The sequence below is a fragment of the Topomyia yanbarensis genome, chromosome 3 (assembly GCF_030247195.1).
Source record: "Topomyia yanbarensis strain Yona2022 chromosome 3, ASM3024719v1, whole genome shotgun sequence".
Taxonomy (NCBI): domain Eukaryota; kingdom Metazoa; phylum Arthropoda; class Insecta; order Diptera; family Culicidae; genus Topomyia; species Topomyia yanbarensis.
The window spans coordinates 125,740,377-125,752,259 of NC_080672.1; the positions used below are offsets into that span (position 1 = coordinate 125,740,377).

Below are 11,883 nucleotides of genomic sequence, written 5' to 3' on the forward strand. Positions count from 1 at the left end.
GGTGGGGTATTAGGTCACCAATGTTCCGACGTAATTTCAGATGTTTTGGTGGTGCGTTTGTACAGGAACACGTTTGTTCTTTTTTCGGCACTAATGAGTAAATTTCTGTTTCTGAAAAATAATATGTGTAACGCGAATCAATTTACGTCCGATTTGCAATAACCTTGTACTGCTGGAAATGGTATTCAAAACCCAACAAAATGGTATAACGGTTACCAGTGTAACCATATATTTGTTTGTGTAAATCGTGATTGTTCTCGAAAATATACATTGAGGTAGGTTGGCCGAGTTCTGTGCGGGGCTGATTGGCCGAGATGTAAATTTAGTGTAGAGTAATGTGCACTTTGATATTTGTGAAATGCCAACCTTTTTCAAAGCAAAATTTGATATTATGCTAATATTATAAGGAAAAATATACACGAGAAATAAATAATAAAAATAATCAAAAATATTACCAAATAGAAATAAGAGATTAGAATCATTAAAAGTCGGAAATTGTTTATAAAAAAGTTGATTCCGATATTTTATGAATTAAATGCCAAGCAGGTTTCAGAGTCTTTTGCGTGTGCCACTTCATCCCTGAAATTTTTCCTCCTGATGAGTTTCTGGTGGGATTAGTCACACTCGTCCATTAGCATAGAATCTGCTGCAGATGTAAGCCTCTCTGAAGACGTCAGACCTCTTCCCAAGGCGAGTAAACGATCTGATTCGAAGAAGTGGCAAGTTCGTAAACGCAGATCGTCTCAAATTTTGACCGATTCCCCAATAAAAGCTGCATTGGGGGAAACAGAAAAATGAAATCAAACGTAAGCGTACGCTGGCGGAGGAAAAAAATCAGCGAGAGCTATTAAAAAATTCACTAAAGCTGCCAAAGGTAAGTCCAAATAAGTTAAAAAGACTAAAAAGTGAAGAGTGGATTTACAGATATACGAAAAAACGATCTTTTTTAATTAAAAGTTTTCCACTGATACATTTGACATGTTTAACTTATTTTACCAAACTACCCCAGCCCTGGGGTTGGTTGGCCGATTTTTCTATCCGCATTTGTTTGCTAATAACTTTTTCCCTGATTTTTTTCATGAATGAAAAAAATACATATGTGCTCAAGGGTTGTATCTTCATGACAGCGCAAACCGGTTTTCAAAAGGTCTAACCAGAAAGAGTACAGAGATTCCGAAAGCAAAATTCGGCCAGCCAGCCCCGGTCTCCCCTACCTGAGAAAGAGAGAGAGCCTGTCACCGCCTCGTCAGGATGAATTGAATGCGCTTCTCATGCGCCATTCCCACGTTCAAAACATTGCGTGTCGTTGATGTTGTGTGTGAGCGCCTCCATTAAAATGCATGCGACTAATTTTAACCTACCGTTAACGTACTGTACCAGTGACAGAAGCCTGCCGTATCGTATAGATCGTGCTTTTAATTCCGTTCATTTCGTTTGCAGACTTGGGGGTTGAGGTGATTGGATATTGTTTTTACCATTGTTCACTAGACCGAATCATGATGTCCAAAAACAAGAAGGCGTTTGAAGCATGTGGCGTCTGTGGAACATTGCATGGGGGTGTTTGGCCTTACTTTATTGATAGTTTAGAGAGCTTCTTCACATAAACTTAAAAATATTTTATTCGTCTCGCGTGCGAAGAACTGTGTTCTAAGCGCTTTAGAGCGCCAATACCTTGTAAGCAAGCTCGCTGAACTATTATTTTGTCCATTGATGTCCTCATCGTGCAATGTTTCATTTGGAAGTATTAGGTTTGTTCCAGAGGTGGGTAAGAAAACCAACCGGTAGGTAGGGGAAGATGGGGTAAAACGCACCCCCTAAGAAAATATGATCATAACTAAGCTATAGAACATCAATTGGGAGAATTTAATTAATGATATCGTGTAGCCAACATTTTCCTCTGTAATCAAAACCATAACGCTTTGCAAAATATTCAAAAACATGAAAATAATTCAATTTTTCAAAATCATTAAAAATAACCTTTCGAAAAATAAGCGGGGCAAAACGCACCTGTGCGGGGGCAAGATGTACCACAACAACGGGGCAGAATGCTCGGTGAACAAGCAAGTAGTTTTGTTTTCTAACGAGATTTCACAAAAGTGTGCCATTAAATAGCCTTAGGTTATGCAATTGGTATGTTTTCAGAACGATTTTTCTGTTTTCGATTCAAAACCAGCAAAATCAGAGAAGAGGGCATTTTGCCCCCGATGGAGCAGAGATATAAATTTAGCAAAAAGTGAATTATTTAGTAGATTTTTCATATGTAGTGCGATAGAATAATGAACAACGGTGTAAATAGATCTGGAATGCTCTAATATAATAGTAAAACAGTATTTCTAAGAGCGAAAAATCCTTGTTGCACGAGCAACAATAATTACATGAGAAAAGCACGTTTTTGTTTTTTGTTTATTTCTCGAGCTGCTATTGATGTACGGTTATCAAACTTTGACAGTGTAGGTTTACTATGGCGGACTTCCGACTGGTGTTACCGTTTTCTAGAAATTTTCAGCTGTTTTCGATATAATCAAGGGGTGCATTTTGCCTCGGGGGTGCGTTTTACCCCATCTTCCCCTACATGTACTGGTATGGTTTCCAAAATCTCAACACGTGTAAACGAGTGATGCACATCGTATTCGGTTTTGATTTCGTTCACACGGTAAACGAAAGAAAAACCTCCACAGAGTCTCAGTTTCTAAAACCAAACCGAGCCACTCAGCACCGTTTACATGAGTGTACGAATTTCAACTTGTGTTGATGTATTCTCAGCAGCGGTTTCCAGCCCCCTGGCAACCCTATACCATCATATTGAGTTTGACATCGACCGACATATATGGAGTGTTATAGCTATAAAGCCCCAAACAAAGAATTATGGCACTATGCTCGATATTCAAGCATTCCACACGACGTTTTGCATCTTGTGGGATGATTTAATATCATATCATTCAGAAAATCGACATTTTGTAACTAAATACAGCTTCTAATCATTCGGTTCAAAATCAATGTTTTGCCTTTCATGGCAGTGATGCTGGCTGTACAGAGACGTCGTCCTTGACAGGGGGCTGGCGGTTTCGGTTTGGCTTTAGAAAACCGAGCCTGGTTTTTTTCTGTACACGGTAAGCACCGAAGCAGTAAATTCGTCTGCAGTGCTGCCGAATCAACTGAATTTAGTTCAATTAGTTGTTGAGAGTCAATGGGGTAATATCGAAATGGCTGGTTCTGAGCAGTTGTTAAAAGTTCAACAATTGATGTTTATTTCAATGCTGAACCATGAAATGTAGATATGTTTGATTTGGCAAAGTTGTCTAGAGCATACAAATTGATGTTAATGTCAAAATAAATAAATTGAAATTAAAGAAAACAATGAAATCAGCATTTTCAATAAAATAACAAAAACAATAAAATCAATTACATTAATGAAATCAATAAAATTAATGAAATCAATTAAACATAACTTGAATCACTTGAAACTTCACATTAACACTCAATGCATTCAAAGTGGCCTGTATTTATATCGCCAATAGTCGTATCAATGAGATCTAATCCACGTCTGGTTGCGCTGGTTAGGCGATTCTCGAATAATCTCGAGCACACATTTTGTATACATATATCCTTACACGCATTTTGTATACATATATCCTTATTATTACTGCTACGGCGCATCGTATTGATACATCTATCCTTGCACAGAGGCAATTGCGTGTATGTGTGTGTGTTATTTACATATGGTAAGCAACTCAGACGCAAGTGGGGGGAATCTCACAATTAGGTGCTTATTTACTGAGTTCTGGTAATACGTATTTCTGTTATTTTTGCTGTTATTGTACATCGTTTTGAAACATCTAGAACATTCGGTCGCGAACATTCGAGTTTAGAGAAAACTACCACTATATTATTCAATTACTAAAAAACTTAATTCATTGAGAACAGCAATCAACTAACGAATAGCAAAAACACTTTCATTTTACAGACCGCCGTTAGAAACTAAGTTTCTTTAAGGAATAAATATTTCCGGCGGTACCAATCGATGTGTGTATGTAAATCTATTGCAGAACAATTAAATTTTTAAAAAATGTTGCGCAATAATTTGAATAAAAAAATTATTCACATTGTGTCCAATCACGAAGTTGTCTGTCTCATTACAACAAAACATGTAAAACGACCTTCAATCATTAGGGTGGATATTGGTCCACAATGTAACCATGCTAGTTGTTAAATCATCATGAATAGGCCGCCATTTTGAATTTCTAATTTACGACGCAATTCAAGTTTCGTTTCCTTGGAAATATATGCCTATTTAAATATGCATGCTTTTAAATGCTAAATCGTCGTGAAAATAACACCATATTGGGATGCAAAATAACGACGAATAACAACTTTTAATCTCTACACAACTTTCCGATATCTAAACTACCCTTGTTTCATGACATTTTTTACGATTAAAACGTTATTGAACATCAGTAGTATTGAATATAGCTCGCCATTTCAGATTTTAAATGACGGCAGGCATCAATTTGCGATCTTTTGACATATTTCTTACATTTTTTCAATAACCGAAAAAATACCTTATATTATACCCAAAAGAAATTTGTTTAGAATTCTTAATGAAAATACTAGCAGCACTAGCATAGCCGATAAACATCAACCCGAATACACAACCGCAACACAACCGAAGTTTGGTTTCGTTATTCTCGTGTTTCCTTCCCATACTCGTGCACCGGTAAACGAAAATCAAAACCAATCCGCGGTGCTGTGTAAACGAAACTCGGTTTGGTTTTCGTGTCTCGTATAAACACAACCAGCGATATGACAGCACACAATGTAATGGAAACATAAACACTTGTGGAAATTTGGTTTACCGTACCGGTACTCAACCGGTATTTTCCCACCACTGGTTTGTTCCAAATAGCAAAAAGGTTCTTTGTGGACAGACACTCTGAGCTACCAAAGGGTGTTATAAAAGGCCAAGTAATTCTCTAAACAGGAGAGAAGGTTGGCAAATTTTTAATCGATTAACATATCGGTGTAATTGCGAAATATTTTGCTTCTATAATGTTTTTTTTTATGAATTTTGTTAAACACGAATCTGTTCGCTTAATGCTTATAATTATCGTTGAATTAAATTAGTTTGCAATAAATTCCCAAAAGGGAATATTGGACTAAAACGCTTTGTGCGTTAAGGGCACAAGACCTAACATAAATTAAGTTTTGCTTTTTTGTGTTTCGAATTCATCTCGTCAGTAACTAGTACCATCTGGGTGTCTAGTTAGACGATACATCTAAAACTAATACCCAGTTCTTAAACCAAAAGACACGAGTTCGTCTTCGCTTTCTCGTCAGCAAACCAGAGCTATATTTGCTTCCCGGGACACCACTTTGGACATTTGGCTAGGCGTTCACATATGTCGTGTGAACTGTTTGGAATTTTTTGTGTCTAACTAGTGCTAATTTGGGTACTAGTTTTAGATACATCGTCTAACTAGACACCCAGATGGTGCTAGTTACTGACGAGATGAATTCGAAACACAAAAAAGCAAAATTTAATTTAAATTAGTTATTTTTGTTCCTTATGTTTACCATTACTGTTTAGATTTCTAGTACTAATATCACGCTTGTGTATTGTCGGTTGCATATTCGCCGCACAAAATCATTTGCTTCAGATACTTGTGGAATTTTCGATTGATTGACACCGGTGTAGTGGAGTGCATTGGAACTGCACCATTTTTGCACCTTCTAGCAGAAGTGCAGAAAACTGGGTATGTTACATTGAAACTTCTGCTAGAAAGTGAAAAACCAGTGCACTCAACTGCACCGGTGCATATTAATCGAAAATCCCATTAGGTAATGATTACTTTATACCGCTCAAAATGCACTTCAGGTAGCATGACGCGTGCGAATAATGTTTGAATTACAATCGGTATATTTTTCATCGTTCGTAAAGAGAGTAAGCATCTCGCTCCATTGCCCATAGCTTTACCATTGTTTCTACACGACTTCCATGTTACACCGAAATAAAGCGACAGAGTATAATAAAATCATTCACATGCCGATTGACAAATATTTGATATAGCTAAACATAAGTAACACACCCGACAGTCGGCTGTCCGGAGTTGAAGTTTGTTGCATGTTTCTACAAAATGAGTAGCTCCGAATTAATTCAACAAGCAATCAAATTTTCGACAGCCGGCTGCCCAGATCAATATACACATGATAACACTTCTGAGAGCTGCACCGATCATATCACTTATCAAGGTGAATCCAGATTTGTGTAACTTTTTCCCCATCCCACTAACAAAAGCTCCTTCCCGTGGCAAACGTGGAGATGCAGAGGTATACACGGTCTCCGTAATAACGTTTGTCACACTAACATTCCTTTCCTTTCCCGACGACTGTAAAGACGTGGCCGGCGCCATTATTGACATTTCAAAGTGTAGAACTCTCGGAATGTGCACATTGAGGGGTGGATAGCTACTCCCAGGCTACATCTGTTGATTCTCTGTGCAATTTCGCTTGTTCTGGTCAATCATGGAGTAGCAACTACGAATTGTGCGGTCATCATGCTCATGCTTAAGTGATCTAGACTGTCTTTTAAAAATGGTTGAACTTTTTTTACCAATTTTTTTTTTCAAATGGCTTTAGTCTAAAATGACAAATCCTACAAAAAATGTTGTAGGAGTGATTTTCACAAAATTAGTCAAATTTTTTAATAAAAATATTGAAAAAAATCCTCATTGATTCCTACACTAAAAAATCGATTTTAAAAATTTAAAGTCGATTTACAAAAAAACCCTATCTTTTATTTGGATGAAATTTTGTTCAAAGATAGGTAATTATGATCCCTCCCTACCGTCAAAAATTCAGGTTGGGCACTTTCAAGGAAAAAAAGCTATTGAAAAAAAACTTTTCTTTATTCAAACTGAATTTTTTTGCAGTATTTTTTTTTCGAAAACTAATCCAATAAAAGTCATAATCATCTCAGAATCCAATAAAACTCCACTCTTCCAGTCTTCCAGTCTCCCAGTCTTCCAGTCTTCCAGTCTTCCAGTCTTCCAGTCTTCCAATCTTCCGGTCTTCCAGTCTGCATTAAAGTTTGTAATAAAAATACACCAATTTCGTTACTGATACTTTTTGCATGTATCAGGAAACTAGCAGTAGGGAAATTGGATTATGAGATGATTATGGCTTTCATTGGTTTAGTTTTCGATAAAAAATTCAGTTTGAGCAAGGAAAAGTGACGCGTGTCTCATACTCACAACTCGCGAGAACTGTGCAGTCGGTTACATGAACAAAAAGTATATTCAGCATATCTACCGCAAAACGATTCATCTCCTTCTGATGATTCCAACAGCGTTGTATAATATTGTAGTAGAAATGGGCTTTCGCTCGTTATGGGCAATGATGCAAATGCTCATCACATCATTTGGGGCAGCTCAGACGTCATTCTGAATAACTCTAAACTGATGGAGTACATAAATAGTACAAATCTCTATATTCTGAAAGCATTTGCGAGGTCTTGGAGGGAGGAAGTGTTAGATATAACGCTTTATTCTGAAAGAGTTTTGTATGAGCTGGAAAAAATTTTCTTCATAAATATAATGTCTCGAACTTATTATTACTTGTAAAGTATATATTAGAATTCAACATAGCGGTATACAAATTCAAATTTGAGTCGATGTATGTGCTCAAAGAACACGAACTAGTTATGAAATTAGCGTTTCGACTTCGTTTCATCAGACTCCGACACTAACTTAGTGAAAAAACTAAGCTAGCGCCGGATAGACGCTAGATCCACAAACGTAGACACTAACTGTGTTCATGAGCAAACTTGTAGTCCAGGGTGATGTCCCGCAAAAAAGTAATTCATTTTTAAACCGATGAGAACTAGTGAAATCGAAGCATTTGGTACTTAGCAACCCAATGCAAGATACACTATGCTATTTTTCTTCTTAGTCCTGTCACTAACTTAGTGTCGGATTCTGATGATACGAAGTCGAAACGTAAATTCCATAACTAATTTAGTTATAGGTTTCAGGTAAATGAGGTTTTACAATTTTCTCGTTAGTGGAGAGAAATTAATTTTTACCCAAATTTTTCTCTTCTAAGGAGAAATATAGCATAGTGTATTGAAATTGTACATTTTTGTTGAGTAATGGGATGTAAAATCAATATTTAGATTTCTGTTTGCCATATATCCCGTTATAGTTATATGTGTTATAATTCAACAAATACCTTGTGAAACCTTTCCAGAAGATATCATAGAAAAAACATGAAAGGATCGAATGCTCGATTCTCAATCACTTATCACTAATAATAGGATAAAATAATGAGTCCATCCATTTATCGCACTACACTTGAGTGTAAAACAAAAATGTTTCATAAAATACAACCCAAACACCATCCCTGTAATATATGAAAAGGCTAAATATCACACTTTTACTCATCTTGGTCACATGCTTGCGAAGTGATTTAAAAGACAAATTTAAAATGCACAGACCATTATCAAATGACTGTGTTTTCGCTTTCCATTGCGAATTGCTCACGCTCCTTCAATTAACACCGGCGGATCGGTAATTGACTATTTTAACAGACAGAACACGACGGCTGCTCAGTAGAAATTTACCTGCAAATATAAAGAGAAAAGCCTTGATTAGTAGGTACTAAACATTGAACAAAGTCACAAAATCGCGATGCACCCCGACGACACGACACGAACGGGAATCGAGTGTAAATCGAATCGGTACTTTCAAAACACGTGATGATTCGATTTCCATTCGTGTTTCAAATCTATCTAGACACTCGGGGACCGAAAGCGACCCAAATATTTAAGTTTGAAATAATTAAATTAACGAGTATTCATTTTGTTTGTTATTTTCCTCCTCAGATTTTGCACCCAGCACCCAGCAGCGAAGTCAGTGCGGATGTTCAAGTGATAATTGAAAATGAACATGTGATGGAGTAGTGAGGCCACCTACATATCAGGGGGAGGAGAGAGGAAAAGTTCGCCTTTGCAAAATGACACGATAAAGTGCTAAAGATACTGTGACTAGAATTAACGATACAGCAGTGTTGTAGTGAAACGTAGTCAGAATCTAACAAGAAGAACGATACCGAAGGAAACAGTCATTCATTAGACACCTAACGATAATTGGCGATCCAGCGCGGAATCCGTCTATAGAAGTTATTTTGAACAGTTCGAGCAGTGTGCAATTGAAATTTACGTAAAAATGACAGTGAATAGTTTGTTGGTGGTTCTTTGTTTAGGCCTTTTCGTGATTGGATCCCGGTCACAAGAGCCGCAGCCGAATTTCAATCCACCTACGCCCGGTAGTCCGACAACGCAGTCGGACCGACAGTTCCGAGTTGTGTACGAGTGGAATGTTCTGGACTTTGCATTTGCCAGTGAAGATGAACGTGCCCGGGCTTTATACCTTGGGGAATATATTCCTAAAAACGTGCTGATATCTGACTGCAAACCATACGCAAACCGACTGTACGTTACGGTACCTCGCATGCTGGCCGGCGTTCCAGCCACTCTCGGATACTTCGTCCGGCCGGAAAACAATGGACGATCCGATCCGGAGATCGTTCCGTTCCCATCCTGGGAAATGAATCGTCGAGGAAACTGTTCTGCGCTACAATTCGTCCAGGGTATTTCCGTTGATAAGTACGGCATCATGTGGGTAGTGGATTCCGGGCGAACTGAAACATTGCAGAGAGGTAAGCTGACATGAAATATCATTTATAACAGTTTAAGAAACAATTTTCATTCTTACAGGCGAAAATCACGTAACCTGTCCACCGAAAATTCTACTCTTGGATCTTAAACGCAACGGAACTGTCATCGTGCGATACGAATTTCCACCAGAGGTAGTACCAGCAGGAGCCAACTATTTGAACAAATTGGTCATTGACGACGCTTTCGGAGGATTCGCGTATATTACCGACAACAGCGGCGGCGATCCGGGAATCGTTGTCTACTCCCGGCAACTCAACCGTTCCTGGAAGGTGCGAGAAAACAACTCGATGCGAGCTGCCCAGAATGCTGTGCGCTTCTCCGTCAACGATACCGAGCTAAACTTTTCGATCCACATCGACGGAATTGCTCTGGGTCCGTACTATAACCCGCACATTCAGAATGACATAGATCCACAGAACGATCCTTTGATCGGCAACCAAAACTACGAACGTAACGTTTACTACAGTCCACTATCCAGCTATCACTTGTATTCTCTGCCAGCTTCTTTACTTCGAGATCCGGAATTTGTACTGAAAGCCAGCCCGCGTGACATTCTAGAATCCGTAACCGACTACGGTAGAAAGAGTTCCCAAACGGATGGAATGATTATGGACAACCAAGGCGAACTCTACTTCGGTTTACTTGGTGAACATGCAATAGCCCGGTGGGATTCGTACAAACCTTTCACCGCAAAGAATCAAATCGTAGTAGCGCGTGACAAGACCCATATCCAGTGGATCGACGGAATGGGTTTCGATCACGAGGGCTATCTTTACGTAGTGATTAACCGACTGCACAACTTTGTCGCTGGAAAATTACACACCGATGAGGTCAATTTCAGGATTCTTCGATCGAAAACAGGAGCTCTCGGGTACGTCCAGACACCAGACAATGTGTTCAACAACGATGTCAGATACCGGTATGATGGCCAGGTTGACAACAGTTTGGTGCACTACGGAGTTTCGTCGACGACGCCCGTCTCAAGTCGACTGGAAACGGCAGGCCTATTCGGTAGCGGCAGGAATGGGGCAAAGACCACACTCGGCAGTATCATCACGATCGCAATCTGTACGCTGGTAGCCAAGCTTCTCACAGTATAGGTTGCGTTGAATATTTCGTGAGGCATCGAGAACTTGTCTTGAAAATAATTCCTGATTTCAGTTACCGTTCAGTATCTTAATTATCGTGTAAGTGGGAGTGTGTTGTAAATAATTGATGTTACGAAATGTGAATAGATTTTAAAATTTACCAAACTAAATGTTGATATTTTGCAGTTAAAAACTGGTGAAAATATAAATCTTAAAATAAACGAGTTCGGGTGCTTTTGGAAAATGTTATCTGACCGATATCAATTCAATTTGGAATGTTTTGGTCATGCAAAATTAATCTTTCACGCCAACGAAATACGAACTGAACAAAACATCACGATACCATCGGTATGAAAATGAAATTCTCGCAATTTTTCCCACAGCCTGCTGCTCTAATCCAGTGCGGTAAACGGAAAACATTCCCCAGTTACATGATGATGACATGCCGTGAGCTCACACCAGTTAAACCACAGAGGATTACAAATTTACCACTCCACTGCTATTCACTTTCAACCGCCACTACGAGCCACAGCGAAACTATTAATCGCAAGCCTGGTCGTATTTTTCAATTAAGTGTAACAAGTTATTAGGTTAACAAGAGCCCCTGGGTGTTTTAAATTTCCCACTTTATAGCACTCCAGTACATGGGAGGGCGACGTGTGAAGCGGTAATCATGTTCGAATGCAGCAAAGCGGAGGTTCACACGGTGTTGCCGAAATAATTTGCGGTTATCGTACTGCCAAACCTCTCTGCCAAACATATGCGATAAAGGGAAAATAATATTAAACTAACTAGCAGCAACCAGAGTAAGTGTTGTGAAGTAAAGTTTTAATGAATGTGTAGTCTTTTCCGGGAGTGCCAATCTAAAATAGGGTATGAGTTCAAATATAACGTGTACCCTTTTTTGTACAATGACAGTTGTGAAGATTGAAGTGTGTTGGTTATTCTTCTGGATCAAGTACATTATTATATGCGTATATTCGACTATTTTTAAACAAAAACAATACTATCAAAGATAATACACTGAAGTATTTTACGTGAAATTAATTTTTAGTGTTTCGGATT

At 38.5% G+C, this 11,883-nt stretch overlaps 1 protein-coding gene across 3 annotated transcripts in view; it reads left to right on the forward strand.

Moving 5' to 3' along the window:
• The window catches only part of LOC131689567 (protein yellow-like), a 44,337-nt gene extending 33,275 nt beyond the window's left edge, over positions 1–11,062 (forward strand). For 2 of the 3 annotated variants that reach the window (XM_058974760.1, XM_058974758.1), the window contains exons 2-3: positions 8,876–9,711; positions 9,770–11,062. In XM_058974760.1, coding sequence (XP_058830743.1) covers positions 9,219–9,711; positions 9,770–10,830 — 1,554 coding nt within the window. In that variant the 5' untranslated portion in view covers positions 8,876–9,218 and the 3' untranslated portion in view covers positions 10,831–11,062. Of the gene's footprint in view, positions 1–619; positions 875–8,875; positions 9,712–9,769 lie in introns of those variants that run through there. The other variant, XM_058974759.1, reaches the window with a different exon arrangement.
• Positions 11,063–11,883: the final 821 nt, after the last annotated feature.